This window comes from Gopherus flavomarginatus, chromosome 1 (genome assembly GCF_025201925.1).
Source record: "Gopherus flavomarginatus isolate rGopFla2 chromosome 1, rGopFla2.mat.asm, whole genome shotgun sequence".
NCBI classification, from domain to species: domain Eukaryota; kingdom Metazoa; phylum Chordata; order Testudines; family Testudinidae; genus Gopherus; species Gopherus flavomarginatus.
The window spans coordinates 358,308,863-358,332,867 of NC_066617.1; the positions used below are offsets into that span (position 1 = coordinate 358,308,863).

General features: G+C 46.5%; 1 protein-coding gene across 2 annotated transcripts in view; it reads right to left on the reverse strand.

The window, feature by feature from the left end:
• MYO7A (myosin VIIA) overlaps window positions 1–24,005 on the reverse strand; it is a 185,600-nt gene that overhangs the window by 80,555 nt on the left and 81,040 nt on the right. For both annotated transcript variants that reach the window (XM_050930288.1, XM_050930279.1), the window contains exons 5-11: window positions 10,857–11,041; window positions 8,178–8,299; window positions 5,769–5,911; window positions 5,549–5,662; window positions 4,244–4,397; window positions 2,204–2,280; window positions 1,234–1,353 (exon numbers count right to left, since the gene is read on the reverse strand). In XM_050930288.1, coding sequence (XP_050786245.1) covers window positions 1,234–1,353; window positions 2,204–2,280; window positions 4,244–4,397; window positions 5,549–5,662; window positions 5,769–5,911; window positions 8,178–8,299; window positions 10,857–11,041 — 915 coding nt within the window. The remainder of the gene's footprint in view (window positions 1–1,233; window positions 1,354–2,203; window positions 2,281–4,243; window positions 4,398–5,548; window positions 5,663–5,768; window positions 5,912–8,177; window positions 8,300–10,856; window positions 11,042–24,005) is intronic.

A 24,005-nucleotide genomic window follows, 5' to 3' on the forward strand; every position in this document is an offset into this window, starting at 1 on the left:
TTAGTCCCAGATTTGGACCTTAGCGTCCAAAATATGGGGGTTAGCATGAAAAACCTCCAAGCTTAGTTACCAGCTTGGACCTGATACCTGCTGCCACCACCCAAAAAATTAGAGTGTTTTGGGGCACTCTGGTCCCCCTGAAAAACCTTCCCTGGGACCCCAAGACCCAAATCCCTTGAGTCTCACAACAAAGGGAAATAATCCTTTTTCCCTTCCCCCCTCCAGGTGCTCCTGAAGAGATACACAGACACAAGCTCTGTGAAACTACACAGAGGGACTCCCCCTCTCTGTTTCCAATTTTGGAAACAAATAGTACTTTCCTATTCCCCCAGAGGGAATGCAAAATCAGGCTAGCAAATCCAACACACAGATCTCCCCTGATTTCTTCCTCCCACCAATTCCCTGGTGAGTACAGACTCAATTTCCCTGAAGTAAAGAAAAACTTCAACAGGTCTTAAATGAAAGCTTTATATAAAAAGAAAGAAAAATACATACAAGTGGTCTCTCTGTATTAAGATGATACAATACAGGGTCGATTGCTTAAAAGAATATTGAATAAACAGCCTTATTCAAAAAGAATACAAATCAAAGCACTCCAGCACTTATATTCATGCAAATACCAAAGAAAAGAAACCATATAACTTACTATCTGATCTCTTTGTCCTTACACTTAGAAACAGAAGACTAGAAAGTAGAAACTGCTTCTCCAAAGCTCAGAGAAAGCAGGCAGACAGACAAAAGACTCAGACACTCAATTCCCTCCACCCAAAGTTGAAAAAATCCGGTTTCCTGATTGGTCCTCTGGCCAGGTGCTTCAGGTGAAAGAGACATTAACCCTTAGCTATCTGTTTATGACAAGCTCAGACTCATAGTGTTGGTTCAACCCATTACAGAGACAGACCCCAAGAGCTATATTTGGATGCTGTTTGAATCTGCAGATCTGAAACCTCATGAAGCCAGGGGTTCTGGCTTAGGCATCTCAGCTCACGACATAGCCCTCTATGTGCTCCCCATAACTGACACTAACATGGAGTCACAGATGGCAAGGCCAGACTGGGCCATTAGATGTAATCTAACCTCCTGCATAACACAGGCCAGAGAATCCCACCCAGCGACTGATGCCCCGATTGAGAACAATAACTTCCTAGTGATGGAGAGTCTAAATCAGTTCGAAAACGGGAGGGTGTACGTTTTAAAAAGAAAACGCCAGAACGAGAGCACATTGGGCATTACCTTGACAAAAGCATCCCTCACATCCAGCGCCTGCTCCATGCTGAGCGGGGTGGAGACAGTCTCTCCTCTCGTGATTATTGTGCGGCTAGTAAGGCAGTTCATGACATCCTGAGGGTCCACCTGAGCGTGGTGCAACAACATACAGCTGATTGATTCAGAACACAGACAGCTCTTTGGAAAGACGTGGTCTACTGGTATGATCGCAAGGCTGGGAGCAAAGAACACCTGAGCTCCAGTCTCAGCTCAGACACTGACTCCCTCCACAGTCACTCCCTTGGGTAACTCACTCAACCTTTCTGCCTTGGTTTACCCAGCCACTGCCAGGGGCTAACATCCACTCATTTCTGCCACAGAGGCTTTTGCAGGGATGGATTAGTTCATGTTTGTAAAGCCCTTTTAACCTGTGAAGTGCTACTGCACATTAGTGCAAGGTGTAACCAGAATGTGATGAGAGCACCAAAACAACAAAACCTCTTTTCCTGGGGTTCATAGGCCTGATCCTGCAAATACTTATACACCTGAGTAACTTGACAGCACCCTGTAGTCTCAGTCTTGCCAGGTGCACTCCCAACCCTTGATGTAAATGAAAGCAGCCTCAGGGCTGCTCTAACTCATGCATCGCTCTCAGGGGGCCAGGAGCCCAGTGGTCAGAGCTACAAAAGATGTGGGCCATTCCAGCAAGTATATGTCACCAGGGGAACCCTCTTATGCCTGGGGTTCTCCCCAGGGAGAGGTTTCAATCAGTGTACACCCACTTTATGCTGCCAGAATAGGGTAAAGCAGCTGGATCACGAATGGCAATTGGGCTCTCTACGTCTTTCAGGAGCAGAGACTGCTTCTATCTCTGTTCACACAGCACCCTACACAATGAGTCCTGATTAGATCAGGGTCTCTGGGCACTATCATAATATAAGGAATAAGCAATCCCAGGAAGAAACAAACAAGGTAATATGACAGAAGAGCAACTGACCTCCAGTAATGAAGCTGCAGTGATTAACGACGCAGAGCGAACAACCTCACAGGCATCCAGGTTATCATACATCCGTGCTGCATGGGGAAAGTCACAGAGAAGACGTGCAGAAGCTGCCTGTGTGGTCAGTCCCTTTTCATCTAGGTTATGGAGCGCTCCCTGCCTAGGCGCTGCATCTGACCCCTTCTGACTGCCACGCGCACCGTACACCCACAGTCAGTCTCAAAGGACAGATAAGATCAGGAATTTGTAACATATGGCTCAGCTGGGGACGATGACGAGCTGCACCATCCCTGGAGGTGAGGAGGCCAAACTCCTTTTGTAGCTTCCGATGCAGGTCCTTGCTGCTACACCCCTTTGCCCTTCCTGGGGTGAAGCTCATTCCCTAAACTGCAATGGTCCCACTCCATGGTGCCCATGCAGAGGGAGTCAAGACCATGATCCTGTCTCCTCCCCACTGCCCAGAAGAGTGGGGAGGGGCTCCAGAAGTGCCTGACTTTTTAGAAAGTAGCACAGGGTAGGGGAAAGGCACCACCCTGTCACACCCACATGCTAGCCAGGCACAACAGGACCTTAAAAAAGGAGAGGAAAGATGGTCTGATAGTCAGCACATTAGCCTTGGGCTTAGTTAAAATCCCTGCTCTGACATAGACTTCCTATTGGTCCTAAGGCAAGTCACTTATGCCCAGATTTTAAAGGCATTTAGGTGTGGCGGCAGGGCTCAGACTCTCAATGCCTAACTGATTTAGGAGCCTAAATCTCATTGTCAAAAGTGATTTGGGTAGTCCGGTGAGTAAATTTCATTGACTGTCAGCTGGGTTTTGGCTCCTAAGTGCCTAAGTCACTTCTGAAAATAAGGCTGAGGTGTTTTTTAAAGTATTACTCTTAGTCTCTCCGTGCCTCAGTCCTTCATGTGACAAATGGGATAACAGTACTGCCCTGCCTCAGAGGGGTTCTGAGGATCAATACACCAGGCTGGAGTGTCAAACATACGACCGATGGGCCGGATCCAGGCAGACGAACAGTTTCATCCAGCCCGCCGACTCTCCAGGGATCTGTGGGCTTGTCTACGCAACCCCAGAGTCCTCACAACATGGGTGTGATTTGTAGAGCGCACCAACGTGCTTCACTCCAACTGCCCCGTGTAGACCCTGCTAGTGTGCATTGATGTAGTCCTGTTTCAAACAGGACACTAAGGAACATTTAGTGCACGCCAGCAGGTTCCACCCGGGGGAGGTAGAGCACAACACTCTGATGCAATCTACAAATTACATGCTCATAGTCCAGACTCCGGCGTGGCAATCCAGCAGGACCTCACGTACAGGTGTTGAACCACATGATAGCGTTTAAGAGGCACTGGAGGGGCATACAGTCAATGAAAGCAATTGCCAACATGGTTTATATTCATTTATTTCTATTTGAATCACTTCTGCTGAATGTGGCACATGCCAAATGCTAGGGCATCGGATCAGGCCAGCCACATGGAATGAGTTTGATTCCCCTGATTAGAGATTGTAAGGTGGTCAGATATGATTGTATTAAGGACCACAGATGTTCCTGGGGTAGGTAGCTACATAGACTGCTCCAGGTTGATTTTCAGAGGTGCTTGAACACTTGCTGCTACCACTTACATCAAGCACAATTTTGGGAGCTCAGTATGTATGAAATTCAAGGTACAAATTCAATTCCAGCTGCAAGCTCTTTGGGCAGAGACTCTGTCTTTAGGCAGTGTGGGCCAGTGGGCAGGGAACTAGACTGGGAATGAGGAGATCTGGGTTCTCTTCCTGGCTCTGACACTGACCTGCTGGGTGACATTGGGCAAGTCACTGCCACTCCCTGTGCCTCAGTTTCCCCAGCTGTAAAACAGGGATAATGCTACTGACCTCCTTTGCAATGCACTTTGAGAGCAACAGATGAAAAATATTAGACAAGATCTTGGTATTTTGATTATCTCACTCGCTTTGGCACCTGGACGATGTATCAGCATCTGAGTTAGTTCAGCATTTAAAATAAATAAATATGCAACTATTTTCCACTTACCTTCATACCGCAAATTCCCCATATGCAATATGGCTGCCAGAAGCTTTGAGATTTCCCAGTTCTCAGTGTCGGTGAACATCAGGACTTTCATTGCAGAGCGAATGTTTGCATACTCCTTACTATCGTCTCTGCCATCACAGGTAGTGCAGTTACCCTGGGAAGGAAGGGCAGTGACACAGTGTGTGCAGTGCACGCAGGAAACAGTGTATGTGCACGCAGGAAGCAGCACAGGTACAGAAATCTGTAGCCATATTGTATACTGGGCCCTAGTATTTTCCCCATTAAAGTCAATTGAAAAAGAAATCTCATATTATGATATAAATCCTCAGTTCTCACTCAGCTAAGTTTCCACTGAAGTCCATGGGCATTTTCTAAGCAATGAATGAATGAAAGCTGACTATGGATCTCTGGATTTGGCCCTACTGTAAATATTCTGCAAAAGTACTGTCCAAACAGACCTTCAACCTACAATGACACCACTGCCATCCATCTATCCCAGTGTGTGGCTGAGATCAGCATATGAATGGAGAAGGGCTGACCAACATTAAACCCTAGCAAGATAGTGACAGAAGAAAACATGCCAGAGGTCCCCTTTGATCTGGGACATATGTCCACAAATGGTCAAGACAGCTGGCAGTACAGGAGTCCTCCCCTTCTGGACTCCTCACTGATGCTGGGCTGCAAGGAACACCTTCTACCATCTCCAACTGCCCTATCCATGTTGATCATAACTTGATTATACATGACTTTACCACCTCCCACTTGGGTTATGGTGGTGAAATCTACTTGGGCTTGAAAGCATAGTCCCGAGAAATCTCCAGATAGTGCAGACTGCAGCAGCACACCTCCTCAGAACATAGATCACTGTCTGCTCATCAGCCCTGGTCTCCACTCATTCCACTGCTTTCTGCTAGAACATCACGTCACATTTAAGGTCTCGGCCCTCATTTCCAAACAAACTTTAAATGGTCTGGGCTAAGCATACCTAAAAAGCACACCTCAACTGTCCCACTCCTCAGGAGAAATGGAAGTAGAGAAGCCCTGACATGCAGGAGACAGGATGCCTTCAGTGGCTAATCTAAGGCTGTGGGGCTCACTCCTGCAGGAGCAAACAGCTACAACAGACCTCTAGGCTGGGTCTCAAGTTTGCAACAAACCTCAAAGCTCCCATGTGGGTCTCACACCGTTTCAGGTTAGGAAACATTTCTCGCAGCTCTGGTTGTAACTCCCTTATATACAGAGATAATCAGGAAAAGTCACAAGGCCCAAGCAGTGCTCCCCAAGATCTTTCTCTGCTGTTCTTACCATAGCGAGGTAGTTATAATCAGTGGCTTTCCCAAGACCCAGCTTCTTTTTCTGTTCTGGTGTCATTCCTTTCAGCATACAGTAAAATACATGGTAATTCCGCTCATCGTGGGCCTGGAGCAGAAAAGGAGGGAATCAGTTCTGCTAGGAGGATGAGCCTGCCGACAGCCAAAGAAAGGAAAGACCAATACACACCCCGGCCTTTTCTCAATTGCCTCACCTGTCTGCAGACTCGAGATTTCTCCAGCAGGTACTGCTCAATCTTTGCCCCTTCGATGGCTCCCCTCTTGTTGAAATGGATGTCGATGTATTTACCAAATCGGCTGGAGTTGTCATTACGAATCGTCTTCGCATTTCCAAAAGCTGTGAATAAGCAACACAATACGGCAGAGGTGAGATCTGTACCCAGACTCAGGAAGGAATCTGTTTTGTCTAGGGCAACAAAAACAAGACACAAAATGGAGCAAGGATGGCTCAGGGGATTGGTACCAGGTTGCACAGCCTTTCATCTGTGGGTCATAAATCCCAATTCAACCCATGGCAGAGAAAATGGGGATGTTTATGGGGAGCTCCTCCCAGAATGGGGTTGCATAAGAGACAGCGTGAAGGAAGAGACATTTGTCAGCTCAAGGCGAGGAGGATGATCTGAGCTAAGTGATGGGTGAGAGATTATTTTGGCAGCAGCATTTTGGATAGACTTTAGTGGGTAAGGTCAAAAGGGGGAGACTGCAAGCGGTGAGGTGGAGGAGGATAAGAACATGAGAATACGATTTGGCCTGTGGGACAGAAAGGAACGGTGGGTCATCCATGGAAATGTGCAGGTGCTACACCAACCACCAGAGGGAGCTCATGTTCAACAAACAATACAAATCAGCACGTTATAGAGATTAATTAATTCAGATAATAATTTAAGGAATATAGGCCTCAAACAAAGTGCATCCTCCAGATCACAGCAAGATCTATATACATAGAAACCTGAATGGAAAATCGCACTGACCTTAATGTCTGTTTTATTTCTACAACCATGAAAGAAAGGCTTTTTCTGAATTTTGGCTACAGATATCCCGATAAAAAGAGCACCTATTAAAATAATTTGTCATATGTCACATTAGAGTGGGAGGTTAGCACAGAGCTCCACCACTTAGTCTAACAAGGGTAACTCCACAGGCGTTCCATCAAGTTCAGTCCTGGGTAGACCGTTACAATAATGCTCTTTTTCTAACAGCTTCAAGCCTCTACTGTAACTGTAACTTCGTAAAGATAATTAGTTTAACCCATAAATTAAAGCCCCAATGCTGAATCTCCTAGACAGACAAAAGTCCCCTCTAAGTCTTATTACTTCGTTCGATCAAGTCTGTTCCCACTGAAATAAGCCGTTGATCTTGTTATATGCCTGTCCACTAGAATGCCTAGCACCGCTGGCATGGCACCTGGCAGGGTTTTAGAATCTCAGTAACACCGGGCCAGCTTCTGGGACTCTTGCTCTGGTTTAGTAACAAACTCCTATCGACTCCTTTTGAAGTAAAGTACTATTGAGTAAGGACATTGGAATCTTGCCCAATGTTCTCAATGATGATGGGGCAAGATTGTGAGTCCGTATTCACGGCAGTGAGCAGTTAACTCACAAAAGTAGTGCCTAACTATTCATGGGAGTCCCTGCTCACCTATGTAAATACGGGGCTGACAATGTGGCCTTCATTATGTCTTGAATCTTCCTTGAACTCTTTTGTTTTTTCCTCCTGCCTCATACAGAATTCTGACTTTCCACAGCAGCTTTCTAGAACCAGAAAGCTGTGTTATTGTACAAGCAGCTTCAAGTGTTCAAAACTGATCAAAGGACAAGCTGGAATTGCTATTATTGTTTCAAATACAAAGTATTTGGTTCTGAGGCTTTGATCAAATTAAACGCAGGCTCATGTTAACCAGTGAGTGAAATCAATGGAAGGTGCTCTACGGAATCGTTACCAATCAAAACCTTCACAGCTGTTAGCTGAGCAGAGTGCCTACGTCGTGATGGTGACAGATTTTAAGAAGAGCACACAATGCCCATTTCTGCACCAGAAGGAGCACACAGATAAACCCATTTTTTTTCCAAAATTGTACAAATTTTGACTATATTTCATTTAGGAAAATTTTTTGGAAAAAAACCATTTTGAAAACGTTGACCCTTTTTGATTTTCTGTTTCAAAACTGCTTTTTGTTTGTAAGTTTATTTATTTTATATATTTTTTACAGTTTTTATATGAACTTTTTAAAAAAAAGAAAAAAGAGTTGAAATCAAAATGAAAAGCTGTGAATTTATCAAAACAAAATGTTTTGATTGATCTGAAATGACATTTTCATGGAATTTCAGTTAGTAAAAAATTTCAGCGTTTTGGCATTTTGTTCCAATTGGGGAGGAGAAAAATGTTGAAATCTCAATTTTTTTCTTCACAAGATGGAAAAACTATTTTCAGACCAGCTCTAGGGTTGAGCTCTTCTAAAAGTCTGATCCCAGTGGTGGGTCTTGAGCTAATGCAATTCTGGCTCTTGCTGTAAAGCAATTATTGGGAATGCAGTTTAATTTTAGCACCCCTCTATACTATTAGCAGAAGTGTTTCCCTCCACCCACTGTCTTTTCAAGGCTCACCTTCTAAAATGGGGTTTGCCTCCAGCACCTGCTGCTCAATCCAGGAATGCTGCCCGCTGATAGCAGCCAGGAACTGCAGGATCAGTTTGGTGCTCTCCGTCTTCCCTGCACCAGACTCGCCACTGTACAAGTTGAAAGGAATGTACGTGAGTAAATGGCCTGCCTCATCACAGCCAGGGCCCTGGCTCTGCATTCAAACAAACGGGCTGGAATCTTGAGGTACGTGTTTCTAGTATAGGTGGACTCTACATTTGGATTTCAAACACACTGAACGTACATGCATTCACAGATTCCTAGATTCCAAGACCAGAGGGGACCACGATGACCTCTTGTCTAATACAGGCCATAAAACATCCTCAAAATAATTCAAACTTGGATCTGGGGATTTTGTATGGCCTATCACAGGGATAGGAATGAACTGCAAGCTTAGGATCCAGATTTCATTTTGGATCAGGAGCGCCACTCAAAGTTCTACGGGGCCTGTATCTTAACTTCAGGGTCAGGCCCATGCCCAGTTCAATAAGTAAGGGGCTACGATTCTGTCACAGGTATTTTTAGTAAAAGTCAGGGACAGTAAACAAAAATCCACAGAAGCCTGTGACTGTTATATCCTTGGGGGCAGCCGGAAATCACTTGAGACCAGACAGCAGACAGCTAACAAAACTACCATTTATTTACAGACACAGAGCTCGCCTAACGGGCCGAAGCTGGCTGGGCTATCCCCTAATAATCTAACTCAGTTGCCATAGGAACAAAAACCATGACAACCAAATACACAACAGTGACCTGTTCCTGAGCAGGGGCAAAGCAGCAGCCCCTGGACTGACAGCTGCTCCAGCCCTGCCACAGAAGACATCCCGGAAAGCCAGGAACCCATGATCTCCGTGACAGAATCATAGCCTTATTGATAAGCAAATTCAGTCCAGCATTATAGCTTTCTGAGAGTGTAAACATCAAGAAGACAGAGGAATCAGTTTGGATCAGAGAAACTTGCTTGTGTTCAGATGACAGCTGGTTGGCCAAGTGAAGCAAGTTCTCTGTCTTGTTTCAAGCTGACAAAATGCTTTAAGAGACAGCTACGAATACACTCTGTACATCTAAAACATTAAAATTCCATGGAAGCCATTTTCATAGCTGCCATGGGGTTCTGATACTATTGCAGACGATCCCTTTGAGCGTAAATAGGAGGGGAGGGGATCAGTGGGGAGAAGGAAGGGAGATCGTCTGTCTGACCATCTCTCTATTGAGATCAGGTCCACATTGCAAAAGAGTTTCAGAGCACCTGATGGAGGGTCTTGATTCTGCCACTCTAATTCATACTGGGCAGTGTCTTACAGTGCAGGTAGTCCCATGGATTTCAGCCGACCCACTCAGGAGCAAGGTATTGCTCCAAAGCAAGTGCTTAGACAGCTTAACTATGGAGTAAGTTATGGCTGGAGGCAGGAATTTCTGGGTGTAATTAATTCTGTGGCCTGTGTTATGTGGAAGGTCAGACTGGGTGAAGATAATGGGGCTTTCTGGTCTTCAAAGCTATAGATCTCTGTATGTATAGTCACCCTAGGAATAATGGGATGAAATTAAAGAGAAGGATTAAGGTGGATATCAGAAAAAACATCCTGAGATTCACCTTGATTAGCCTGTGGAATAATTATCAAAGGCAGTGATAATTAGAAGGCCTATCACTTGGAATGTTAAAAACAAGGCTTGACCGACCCTGCATGGGGAGAGATATGAACTGGATGTTCTAATAGGTCTTTTCCATCCTTAACGTCTGGGATTGAACACAATTACTTAACCAATTAGCCTCAGCAAAGAGGCCAAGTCATAGGTATGTCTTGTGCAATTCCCAGCTTGGCAAGACAGACGCGGGCTAGCTTTGATTGCGCTAAGTTGCTAAAAATAGAAATATAGCCATGATGGAGTGGTGTTGAGTTAGGCTAGGCACCCAGCTAAGTTCCTAGGATCCTGGGCAGGAATGTGGCTAGCCCATCCTGCTGCTCGTGCTGCAGTAGCCACACTTCTGTTGTTAGTGGGATAGCTCAATCAAAGCTAGAGGACGCACATCTATCCAAACTGGAAATTACGCCTCCAGCTCCAGCACAGATGCAACCATAGACTCATGCGTCTGACTAAGTGGGTATTCACCCACGAAAGCTCATGCTCCAATACGTCTGTTAGTCTATAAGGTGCCATAGGACTCTTTGTTCCATAGACTTTGAGCTTCCTGTCCACCCCTCCAGGAGGGGCCATACTAACAGGCAGGGGTGGCTCTAGGCATTTTGCTGCCCCAAGCATGGCAGGTAGGCTGCCTTTGGCGGCTTGCCTGCGGAGGGTCCGCCGAAGCCACGGGAGCAGTGGACCCTCTGCAGGCAAGCTGCCAAAGGCAGCCTGCCTGCTGCCCTTGTGGTGACTGCCAGAGCGCCTCTAGAGGCTTGCCGCCCCAAGCACGCGCTTGGTGTGCTGGGGCCTGGAGCTGCTCCTGCTAACAGGCTGGTGTGGGGAAGCTGACACTGCCACTGCCTATGCTGTGCTGTTTGGCTAAATGCTCTTTGGACTTTAGCCTTAAGTGCGGTCTACCTTGCACTTTTCACAAGCAATCAAGGTATGTGTGCTCAGCACCTTTGGCAGGATGGAATCCTAATTTAGGATCCGTGCTGGGCCTGACATTCACAAACCCACCTTATGATGCAACACTGGTCCCTGTTGTTGCGTTGCATGTTGTAGTAGCAGTTGTCAGCTATTGCGAAGATGTGGGGGGGCATCTCCCCAATCTTTTTGTTGGTGTACAGCCGTATCTGCTCTGGAGAGTAGATAGGTAACAGCTGGTAGGGATTCACTGCCACCAATATCGAACCCGTATATGTCTAGAGGAGAAGCACAAAAAGGTTTATTGGGACAAGGTGCCCCACCTGAGCAGCTTTGGCAGCCAGGACCAAATGCAAAGGCAAAACAAGACCGGGATTTTCAATTGCCACTGGAAAGGCGCTGCTCATTTCAAAAAGCCATTTGCAGGGTGAATTCTGGAGTCAAAATGAAGCAAAAGCCTCAACTGTGCGAATCAACACAAATCAACCCAAAACTCCGAGCCAGATTTAAATCACTGTGAGGTTTAGATCTGGGTTTTCAACATGGGACCATCTCTGCAACAAACATGGTCAGAGCCACCAGAGATGCACATCTGTCAGGTGCATTACGAGGGTCTACTGCCTGGACCGCCCAAATAATACAGTTGTTTTCAGTGTTGTTGAAGCTCTGTTGTTTAAAATTTGACAAACAGCCCAAATAATGAAGGTATGTCACAGAAAAGGCCTTTGATCCATCTCCACCACAGGTTGCTCAGGAGCCTGGAGCTGTGCTGTGATATTGAACAGCTACTGTCTGGGGATCATTGTCACCTTCCTACGACCCTCCTTTTGTGATACTCCTTTGGGGATGTCATGGGGGCGGCAGAGGAGGAAGAGGGTGCAAGCAGCCCCTCCCTCTGCACGGTCATGCTGATAGCAGCCTTCATTTGGCAGGAGGTGCTGGGGAACCCAAACAGGAGGGACATGGTAGCATGGCTGGCAAAGCTAGGGACCCCAAAGGAAGAGTGTCTGGGGGCAAGGATCCCATAGGCTCACTCCCTGTTTGAGCTGATGACTCCAGGCAACACTGCAGACAGCTCAGATTGCAGCTCATTAAAGTCTGCCGCTTCTCACCACGTTCCCCCTTCAGGCCCCCCACAGGGGCCCTGTGAGCCCTGGCCCAGTGATGATCCGGGTCTTCGGTGGCATTTCGACGGCAGGGGGGCCCTTCAGTCACTCTGGGTCTTCGGCGGCATTTCGGTGGCAGAGGGGCCCTTCAGTCGCTCCGGGTCTTCGGTGGCATTTCAGCGGCGGGGGGCCCTTCAGTGCTGCTGAAGACATGAAGCAACTGAAGGGCCCCCGCCACCGAAATGCCGCTAAAGACCCGGACTGCCGCCAAGTGAGTACAAGCACTGCAGCTCCCCTGCTTTATCCCAGGCCCCCTGAATCCACCGGGCAGCCCTGTCCCCCTTAGTGCCTCGGGAGAGTATAATTACAATGGCATAATACCTCCAGACAGCCCTGTTCGAGGTGCATCTTCTTTCTTCCCCCCATGCTCCATGGCCCCTTACATGAAACCAGTTATAGGAATTGACCATGATCCAAGTTGCATATCCTAAGATGAGTGTCAGTGATCGTGCCAAGGTTAACCTCTGGCACCTTAGTGCAGCCTCTCTAACTGAAGGGGCCTACTGCAATTTAAGATATGCTGCACCGACTGGCATTGAGAAGGGGAGAATGGTTTCTAACCCTTGGGCAGTACAATCCTTTGCAATCTCTAGCTTTTGTGATTCATTTCTAGCAGGCTTCTCCTAGGGCTTAATGCCTGCTGGCCAAGGAAGCTAACTGGCTGGAGAAGAAAAGGTTACTCGCCTTGTGCAGTAGCTGAGGTTCTTCAAGATGTGTGTCCCTACAGGTGCTCCACTCTAGGTGTCTTTGTGTCCCTGCGCCTCAGATCAGAGATTTTTGGTAGCAGTGTCCGTTTGGACTGCACATGCGCTCTCCCCGTCTTGCGCTGTGCTTTGATGCTAAATAGTGCGGTGCAGGCAAACTGCCCTCAGTTCCTTCCCTACCGCAGAGCTCATATGGAAGAAACCCAAAACAGAGGGTTGGAGGCTGAAGGTATTTTTGGTAAGAATTTGGGATGCAGCCATAATGTGATCTTGTCCTTTAATAAAGGTGGGTGTGCCATTAAGGCTCCTCTTTCTCCCACTCTCTGAGCAGACGTGATGGCCACTAGGAATGTGGTTTTTGTAGAGAGGTGTGGAAGTGAGCAAGTGGCCCTAGGCTCAAAGGGTGACCTTATAAGGCAGTTTAAGACAAGATTAAGGTCCCACACTGGTGCAGAGTCTTTGATTGGATGGTAGAAGTTACCCGTACCTTTAAGAAGTCTTTTTGTTGTAGGATGAGCAAACACCGAATGATTATCTGTCTCCCGGTGGAAAGTGTTAATGGCTGTGAGAGGCATGTTTACTGAGTTTAGAGATAGGCCTGACTTCTTTAAGCTTGGGATGCAGTCTAGCACAATCGATAGCAAAGTGAGGTAATCTGTCTTGCATCACACCAGAGTTGGAATATCTTCCATTTTTGAATGTGTGTGTGACAGGTAGTTATTTTTTCTGCTAGGTAACAGTACTTCCTTCACGTCCTCAGAACAGTTCATTTCTAAGCTCTGGAAACATCGAGGAGCCATGCTTTGAGCCGGAGAACTTGCAGATTTGGGTGATGGATCAAGCCTGCATCTTGAGAAAGAAAATGAGTAATAGGGTGGAAAGTAATTGGTGGACAAGCCATCAGATGAAAAAGGTTCAGAAACCACATCTGTCTTGGCCAGGTTGGAACTATAAGAATAACTCTGGCCTTTTCTTGCTTTATCTTGAATATCACTTCGGATATTTGTGGAATTGGTGGAAAGGCCCATAAGAGATGCCTGTTCCATCGGAGCAGAAAAGCATTTCTGAGAGAATGGTGATCCAGGTCTGTTCTGGAGCAGAATTGGGAGTGTTTCTTGTTCTTGGCTGTGGCAAACAGGTCTATCTTTGGAGTTCCCTAATGTATGAATAAGCTGTGAAGGATGCTAGTGTCAATTTCCCATTGGTGATCTTTGGAAAATTTTCTGCTGAGAATATCTGCTGTAGTGTTCTGTATGCCCAGGAGGCAAGTTGCTGAGTTGCCGATCTGCTGATGAATGCACCAGTTTCACTTCCTCGGCACACAGAGAAGGTGATCTTGCTCCTCCCTGGTGGTTTATGTAGACTATACATGCAATCGTGTCTGTCAAAATCTTTACATATTTGTCTTTGATCATTGGTGGGACGCGTAAGCCAATGTTCCTGACTGCTCTCAGCTCTAGTAAGTTGATATGTAGTGGGGATTCAAGAGGGGACCATTTGCCTTGAATGGTGTAGGTGTCCAAATGGGCTCCCCATCCCATTAGGAATGCATCCGTCATCAAAATTTGTGTAGATATTTGTTTAGTTGGAGCAAATGAGACTGGGGGTGATAGGTTCAGGCCTCAACTAATGCATCAAAATTGTTGTTTGGATGTAGAAGGTTGTGATGCTGATGATTGTGGGGCTGTTGGTCTCCATTTTTGTAATCCCTGCCTGTTCCTTTGAGGATCATAATTTCTCTGGGGAGAGGGAAAGTCAGTAGGGCCAAGATCTCTGCCATCTGGTACATACTACGTCTCCTTCTTTGGGCATGCATGTAAATACCCAGAGAACATAATGTGATCCTAGAATATTTTAATGTGCGTAAGGATTCGTCAGATCTTTGTGCAAACAATTTACATCCCTCAAAATGGAGGTCCTCCACCATAGCTTGCACCACTCTGGGAAAGCCAGAGAGATGAAACTCAAACTCTTTCCTCATAACAATTGCTGTGGAAATGGAACAAGCAGCTGTATCTGCAGCATCTAGAGATGCCTGCAATGCTGTTCTCACAAGGAGCTGACCCCTCCGCAATGATCATGGAAATTGCTCTTTCTGATCCGACAGGAGGTGTTCAAAAAGGTGTTTAATTTAGAATAACTGGTACGGTTGTATTTTGACATGAGGGCTTCATAGTTGGAGATCCTAAATTGCAGAATCACTGAAGAATAGGATTTATGTCCAAATAAATCCAGTCTCTTCTAGTCCTTATATGGTGTAATTTTAGCGCAGTGCTGTCTGCCACGTTCATTAACAGCATTGTCAAACGGTGAATTTGGGGAAGGATGAGAAAATAAAAAGTCCCTGTTTGTAAAGGGCACATCAGATTTTTTGTCCGCTCTTTTGCCTGTTGGGGGTATTGTGGCTGGTGTCAGCTATATAGTTTTCCCGGGATCAAGCAATGCCTCGTTGATGGTGAGTGCAATTTTTGCTGATGACAGTGTCTGTAGGATGTCAGGCAGTTTACGCTGTGACTCTTTGACTTCTTCAAGTGGGATTTACAGGGAATCCACTACCCCCTTAAAGAGGTCTTGAAATTGCTTGACGTCATCTGCTGTAGTTGGAGGAGGAGGCATGATCACCTCATGAGGAGATGATGAAGAAATGTTGGTCATCGGAATGGCTTCCTTGTCTAGTCTTTCCTCCTGTTCCTCAAAGGTCTCCTCTTGAGGATCAAGGGTCTGGCTATTCATGCTGAAGATCACTTTCCTTTATCCCTCTAGGTGATGCTAGAGGACTTCAAAAATTGTTGTCTATATGCCACCCATGGGTTCCATTATAGCCAATGAGATGGTGGAAAGGGCATGAGTGGGGGCATCCAAGGGTCTCCATACCAACTTGGTGGGTCTCTTCTACTCTAGTGGTAAATTGACGGTACATGATTTTCTACCTGACTAGCTCCCTAGTACTGTCATGGAGAACCTTGGACAAACTCTGAGTATAGGTCATCCCCATCATCTTCCTCATTGTCGCTTGACAGGGGTATAGCAGTCATAGATGGTGGAGTAGAATATCTCGATACCACATGTAAGTCCAGGGATGTGGGTGTAAGCTGTACCATGGTTATGTTGGTGCCTCGTAAGGGTGATTCAGGCATCTTCGAGATCATCAAGTCTTTGGGGAATCGAAATTCCTGCACTACCAGAACAGCCATTGGTACCATTGAGGTCAGCTGAGTAGGTGACGTTGAAGTGGAGAGAGTCATCGGTGCTGGAGGCCCTCTGTGTCGGGATGGCCAGCAGATGTCGCTGTAGCCTTTTGTGGTGCTGGTGTACTTGATACCAACTGTCTACAAGACTCCGTCAGTGCCGTTCTACAGGAGTTGGGTTTTTCTTTGCCACTCCTTTCTCCTGACTGTTACAACCTTCTTGAGCCTACCCTTTTAGGATCTTTGGGCTTACTGGTGGTACCAATACTTTAGGATCCTGCAGCCTCATAGTTATCTAGTCGTGGATCAGTTGGCACCAAGGTTTTTGATCGTGCAGGAACCTTTTTCTTTTGGACGATTCCCAATTTGGAGAACTTGTGGCCTATTTTTTGAGACTTTCCAAGAAGAATCCAAGGATTTCCTCTTTGAAGTCACCGGACAGTCTTCATCTAAAGATGTTGATGTGCTCACTCTCTCTCAACAGGGATTGCTGTCCAAGGTGGGTCCTGGCTATAGGAATGGAGGCTGGTTGGAGTGAGCTTTCCATCATAAGCAGTCTAAATTTTAGGCCATGACTCTTTGTGTTTCTGGATTTTAATTTGAGACAAAACATGCACTTCTGAGGCATGTGTCCCTCTTCAAGAGAGCGAAGGCAATGGGAATAGCCATCATTGACAGGAATGGCTTCCTGACACGAGAGGCAATGTTTAAATCTGGAGGAGTTGGGCATACACTTTTCAGGGTTCACTTCCCGAACGGGAAAAACTAGAGAAAGCTAACGTACACTAAGGAGATAACTATTCTACAAGCGAAATAAAAACTTTTTTTTTAAAAGAAATGAAAAGAGAAGGAGGAAGTATTAACACTAACTGAAGTCTATTACTGCTATGGAAAATTAGTAAAAAAAACCCATTAAGTAGAACCTCTGTCAATGGGCTCTGCCAAGGCTCTGGCTCAGGCCAAGAGAAGTTGAGAAGGATCTGAGAGCGGTTTGCCCACACAGCGCTATCTAGCAAGAGAGCACAGCACGAGACAGGGAGAGTGCAGGTGCAGACCAAACAGACACTGCTACCAAAAATCTCCGATCTTAGATGCCAGCATGTGATGCTTCCTAGAGTGGAGCAGCCATAGGGACACTACTCAAAGAAGAATATCCAATCTATAGAGATAACAGACCAGGACAAGAGTCATGTATCCTAAGCCGAAGGTTAAGGACATGATCAGTGTCAAAATCCTTTATATCTGGTGGACCAAGTAATGAAAAGACCAATACTGCCTAGAATACACCATCCAAAGAAGGAGCTGGTCATTTTAATGCCAAATCTAATATGCCTTACACCCTTTTAACAGCATGTTCGACTATCACCAGATGGAAGGAGCAAAGTAGCCCATTCCATGGGAAACCTCCCAGCACCCATGATAAAGAACTCGACTAGGCTTTCACAGGGGGTTGAGCTGCCTGGGAATGCAGCCATGGCGGCTAGCTTTCTTAGACAGCCAATCGGTGACTGACCCTAAGCTTACGTAGAATGAGTGAGAATGTTTCTGCGGTAGTTTCAGGCAATTAATTAAAGACCCCTATTACAGAGTAAGGTACATTCCAGCTTTCTCTTGCTAACATATGTTGCAAGTCGCAGATAGAGTGAGTTTGAATTTTTACTCACTTTTGGAATCAGCATACTGGGCCAGTGCTCCTGAGAAGGCCCGACTAAGAGACCGAGAGGCCAGCATGGGCAACCCCAGTTCAAATTTCTCCCACATAATCCTGCTAATGTGCCTCAATCCTGATTTGAAAGGGCCATCTCTAGGCATGGAAGGGTAGTTCCATCTCTATGGTCCACTCAATCCTTGGCATCTGCTCAGACTTTCAGTCAGGTTGCCAATGAGTGCCAGCAGTGGGGGGTTTTGTCATAGGAACCCTTGCCCACTGGGAGCTGGACTGGACTCCCAAACTGATTTCACAGTGAACAAAAGGTAGTAACTCTCTGATTGAATCCTGGGCTTGATTTGAACTCACAACCTAAAAGATGTCTGAGGTTTTCATGCTGCTTCATAACTTGGTGAGATTTACAAGTTATAAGGCATTTCTAGGCAAGTGTAGGGACATGTTTAACAGTACATAGGGGCAGAAATATCCCACTTCGTGTTCTCTTCACTCATTCTCAGAAAGACTGACTTTGCTTCTGGCGTGAGTTTGTGACATCCCCATATTCCAGCCTTTGGTGGTAACTTGTCTGTCCTGGCCAAGACCCGTGACGCTGACTATGGCCAAAGATCTTTTTAAAGGAGTTAACCATTCGTGGCAGGAATGTTTTCTTGATGTTCCCACTGACCTTTCCCTTGTGATCATTAAGAGACTGTCAGCATAAACTCCTGTGTTATCTCAAGAGACGATCCTGGTTTGACTTGTTCCTAGTTGACAAATACACACAGCTTGCCCAATTTTAACAGCTGACAGCATTCAAGACTTTGGCCCCCGAACTGATGATGGGCCAAAGGGCAGCTACAAGAAAATATTTGCAATTCCCGTTTCCAAGTCTGGTTAAGAGTAAAGCCCCTCTGTTTTGGTGTAAACATCAGCTTGGCTGAATGTATGAGTGATGGTTCTACAAAAGCTGAAGGTTTATACCAGGAAATGCAGCTCCACTGCAGACTTGTTACTGTCCATGTGACCTACATTTTCATTAGCCATGTAACAAATCCACTCTGTGCCTGATTCCCAGAGAACCCCAAACTCGTCTTGGCTTCAACTGGAGTTTTTGCTGCTCAGGGAATGCAGGGTCACACCACGACCTAATACGCCTGCATTTTAGCAACCCCTATTCAGAAGCAGATGGCTTTGAGTTCATCTCCAGATAGATAAAACTCTGCTCGGTAACCCAGTGTTGCAACAAAACACCCCTGCTATTCAGCACAGTTTTTCTCAGCACATACAAGCATGAGCCATGCAGAACAGCGCTTGCATAACCCTTTTCATTTTGTCGCGGTTGCTTATTTTCTCCAGACCGGGCTATTACACGTAGCTGGTTACAGCCCTGTCCAGCTGGCATCACATCCACAGACTCGATACTTAGCTGTTCTAGGAAGAGGCCACATTTCTGTCATTGCGGCAAAGCGCTGCAGCCGAAGGGATAATGGTTTGGGTGCATTCATGGGGCAGCAGAAAAGCAGTGCAAGACAAATGAGAAACACCATGAATGGTGAATGTCAAAGAGCGAGCCAGCAGATGATGTGACAATGCATTGCAGCAATGGAAAGTGGCTCAATACCTGTGTGTGTTATACTTACCCTCCCACCACAGTTAGTCTTAGGGTTAAAAAAGGAAGGAAGGAGAAAAAGGAAAACACATATTACATTAGAGCAGGACTACAAAAGCCTTTGGCCAAGTCATGGCGAACTTTCCCCCCCAGCCAGCTGAACCGGGAAACATAGATTGTCAGAAGCCTCATTGCAAGATTCAGCAGTGCCGGGAACACCCTCAAGCCGTGCAGGCCTGTCACGGACCATACTGAGTACTATCATTTTGGGCTAGTGAGAGCAAATTGTACGTCATGGAACCACTTGTTGCTGGGTTGGTCTCTACCACCTCGGCTCCATTCACAGGGGCATATACAGCTTCGCAGAACTGCCAGCCACACTTCCCGACACTCTACTCACTTTTCCTCTGCCATGGTGATAGATAATGTAAAGGGATGGTTTATTCACCTGTCAAAATTTCTCTCTCTCTCTGACCAACCCTCCTCAATTCCCCCTCGGTTCCACCCCAAAAACCCCTTAGTGATGTGAGAACTAGAAGCCAATCTGTTTTGCTCTTCGTTGGTCAAACAGATTTTAAAATCTTTGACCAAAATATTAAAAAGTTGATGCTTAAAATTAAGCTCCTGAATGCATATGTAGATATAGTTAGGTGGCGTAGCTGCGTCCATGCAAGGAACGCCTTGCTGATCATACAACACACTGGTGTTCCTGTCCTGGGGGAGCACCTGCAGGGGAGACCTGGCCTAAATATCACTGCAGTCTTTTTGCAGACAAACAGAAACAGGGGCAAAGCTCATTGAATAAATTCTTTGCTACAAATGATTGGCCCAGCTGTACTGCCCATCTGTCCAAGCCTGTACTAGTTCCTTTGTCTCCTACTCCAGCTTTGGGGATATCTTGGGATGTGCGTTCCTCTAGCAGCCATCTCATTTTGCTGTAGAACCGAAGCTAAGGGAATGGTGCAGTATTTCAGCGACTGCTGCAAGCCTGGAGTTGTTGAAAAGATTAAAAATTCATCATTGCTTAGGGGGTAAACTCCTAATGAAAGACAGATACCTGGAGACGCATTTCACACATCTAATAAAAGGTTAATGCGCTGGCTGGAGGCACAGACACCCAGCATCCACCGAGCACTCAGAACTCAGCAACCAATCTCCTGTGACAGAGAGGGCCTGGTCCCCACTGCACAGAAACCCACAAGAGGAGATCCGCCCACTCCTCCCTCTAGATCAGTAGTCTTTGCGCCCTAGTCAGAGCTAGGTGAGTGCTCACAGGGGCACCAGCCTCTCCAGGGCCCAGGCCAGGGCCATCTGGCTGGGCGCAGCGGGCAATGTGGGCTGCACTCAGGCATGATAGCCCTGGGCTCTAGGAAGCTTCCTGCTGTGGAGATGCACATCAGCACGAGACTGGCTTCCTGGCACAGTGGCACCCTCGCATTACCCTCCTCTGGCTTCCTGGCACAGCGACACCCTCACATTACCCTCCTGTGGCTTCCTGGCACAGCGGCAGCCTCGCATTACCCTCCTCTGGCTTCCTGGCACAGCGGCAGCCTCGCATTACCCTCCTCTGGCTTCCTGCTTCTTGGTTTCCGTTTGTTGTCTCTGTCGCTTTTCCTCCTCAGTCTCACTCTAAAAGAGCCTCCCTCTTTGCCATTCCTGCATGTGTAAAACTAGGGACAGGACATTTCAATGGACTTTCTTCCCACGAGGGCCTTCACTTCCCAGAAAACGACCACAGGATCCTGCCCTGCCTTTAGGGCTGACACCCAGGCCTCATCGCCTTCCTTCCCTTGCACCCTCCATGCCTGAACAAGCCCATTAACGCCACTACCTGAACCTGCCAGGAATGCTGCTGTTCAGACTCCCCCTCCCCCAGACTGTATCTGCAGCCAGCCTATGAGAAAGGGGCCACTCCAGTCTCCTACACTGGCCATCACCAGCAGAGCCTGACTGCAGGGCTGGGCTCCTGGAAGTCCTGATAGCTAATGGTGGGTTAGACACTGAATCCCACTGGAGCCTTGGGGCAGCATTTCCAGATTAGGCTCCTAAATCAACGGCACAAGCATCAGAGGCACTGAATGCTTGTAGCTTCCATTCATTCAAATCCGAAAATCTGGCCACTTATTCAGGTGCCTAAATGTGGATTCGTAAATGCTGGCTTTAACTTCCCTGTGCCTCAGTTTCCCCATCTGTAAACAGGTGCTAATACGAATCATCTGCTTCATAGACTGTGGGAATTAGGTGGTTCAGCCTTTGAAGATGGATGTATTACTCTCATTGATGCCTATGAAAGACCTCACATACAGGGAAAGCAGAATATTGGAACTGAGAGGAGAATCTGTCCTGAGTCAATAGCGCTAAGAAGCAAGAGACAGCCTCAAAAATGCTGCTTGAAGACATGACTGCAAAGCAGCCGACCTTTACCTTTCCTCAAGACAACTGTTTGTTACATATAAACCAGCTCGCCTCACCTACTTCCCAAAAATGCATATTCCAACTTAAGAGGCTATGTTAACCCTTTCCATCGCATCAGCACATTTCTCTCGAATGAAACAAAAATGTGAAGGAATCATCTTCCACTCAAAGCTACCAGAAAGTTACTGGGAGGATATTTTCAGCAGTTTCCCCATCCCCACTGTCTTCCACCCTTCAAAATCCGTACAATGAAATAGCTGGTGAGACATTGCACACTGGTTCCTGCAAAGGTGTATTGTTCAACATTGGGAACGGTGGGCTATTGCTAAGGTTAATATTTTATCATGGTTATGTTTAGTAGAAGTCAAGGACAGGTCATGGGCAATAAACAAAAAGTCATGGAAGCCCGCAACCCATCCCTGACTTTTACTAAAAATAACAGGGAGGAGGGGCTGACTGCTGGGGGGCCTGAAGCCTGGGCCTGCCATGGGAGCTCTAGCCCCGCTGCTGCTGCAGGGGTGCAGCCAAAGAAGTCACTGAGGTTCCTTAAAGTCACGGAATCCAAACCTCCATGAGTAAATCATATCCTTAGTTTTTGCTAAACCTATTTTGACTGCCTTGTTTCTTCATAGGTTTCAGGGCTGGAAGGGTGTATTAGGAGGATGCAGTCTGAGCTCCTGCATCACATAGGCCACAGAATTCACCCAGCTCTGGAACCAAGCCCAGCATTTATGAGAGGTTTGGAAAAAGCTGATGTAACATTTTTTCTCATTTTCATATGCCCCCAGTTTCATCTGAGGCAAGGAATGGAGCTGGCAAAATACCAAAAGGAAAGGCTGCTCTTGCAATATTTTTGGTCTACCTGGAGACAGGATCCACTAGAAGTCTCACAAGTAGAGACAGGTCTGAACTAAACTCAAGCATCTGAACACCCTCAAACTTTTCCAAGATATATATGTATGTATGTATGTGTGTGTGTGTGTGTGTGTGTGTGTGTGTGTGTGTGTGTGTGTGTGTGTGTGAGAGAGAGAGAGAGAGAGAGAGACCAAACTCAAGCATTCGAACACCCTCTAGATGACCCTAATGGTCCCTTCTGGCCTTAAAATCTACCAGCCCATGAATCACTCATCTTTAAATGAAATCCTTAAATTGTTTCAAAAAAGACCTTGGAGGGTATGTCTACACTGCAAAGTAAGCCCAGGTTAGTAGAACTCGAGTTAGCAGACCCTGGGTTAGTTAACCTAGATCTTAAGCATCTACATTCATTTGTAACTCCAGATTAGGGATTGTTGAGCCCTGAATCTATGCTGCATTATGCAGGCCTGAGTCCAATCACCCATGTCCCAGACTTCCTAGTATCCTCCCAAACTATGGCTGCGCTAACCCTTTGTTCATGGCACAGCATGGGAAAACTTGACTGCCCACCAAACTTGACTGTCCAGAGGAATAAGAATGTCCGTCTGAGGGATTGTGGGATACTTCTGGTGGATCTCAGAGCACGAGTCCAGTGGGGCTGCATCTACACTGCAATGCAATAAGGTTTGAACCCTGATTTAACTCACACACTCCATCTCTGAGGGGGTCTTAAGACTCTGGGTCTGCATGATTTGCATGTATATGGAAGGGGGATTAAGCTTGAGTTTGAGCCCTGAGTTTACATAGCAGTGTAGGCATGAGTGAGGGCACAAAACAATGTACTTCTGCCATTGAGTACCTGCAAGCCTTACAATTTAAGAACTGTCCTGAAGTGCCCCGCTCTAACGTGATCACACTGACTATTTGGCAACATCGCACAGCGTGCTTGCATGCACTGCAGGTATGTTTTACTTCAAGCACAAAAATGTACATCTTATGACCCTGCAACTGCAAGCCAGCAGCCAGAGATTCCGCAACTCTGAGAAAACAAAGAAAGACCCTTTGAACGCTGACTCCTTTCCTTCTGGAGTTGTAATGTTATAGTAGAACAACCATGCAACTCAATTTACCCTCACATTATGTCCTAAATTAAAACTAATGCAGCTGCACAAATGCCACGTAGGGCAGAATCTGGGCTGTGGAAGTGTTAGACCAGCAATGCAGCGTCAGGAGGAAACGGTTGAGTTTGTAAAGCTAGTGAATTGAGCATACCAGGCACGACATCATTGAGAGACAAACCTGCAAATCCGCAATGCTGATTTTACAGTCGCTTTGCTGAGCACTTAAACAGCACGTAAAGGGGCATTAAGGCGGCGTGTGCATGTCAGGAACTTAAGAGTTCTAAGAAAAATATCGTAGCAATCAAAACGCAGCTGAGAGACACTGGGAAATTGGGAATGAATAAGTCTTAAGTGCCCACACCATGTATTGCAAGGTCACTGGGGGAAAACCTGCCTTGTCACACCCCAGGTTACTTAACTCCCAGAGCCTGTCACACTGTGTGGATTCTTCAGCCACGTCCCCTATGCATGGGATCCTCAGATAGGCCAGCTAAAAGTGTTGCAATCTTAAAGGGCGTCCAGGCAAATACCTGGGG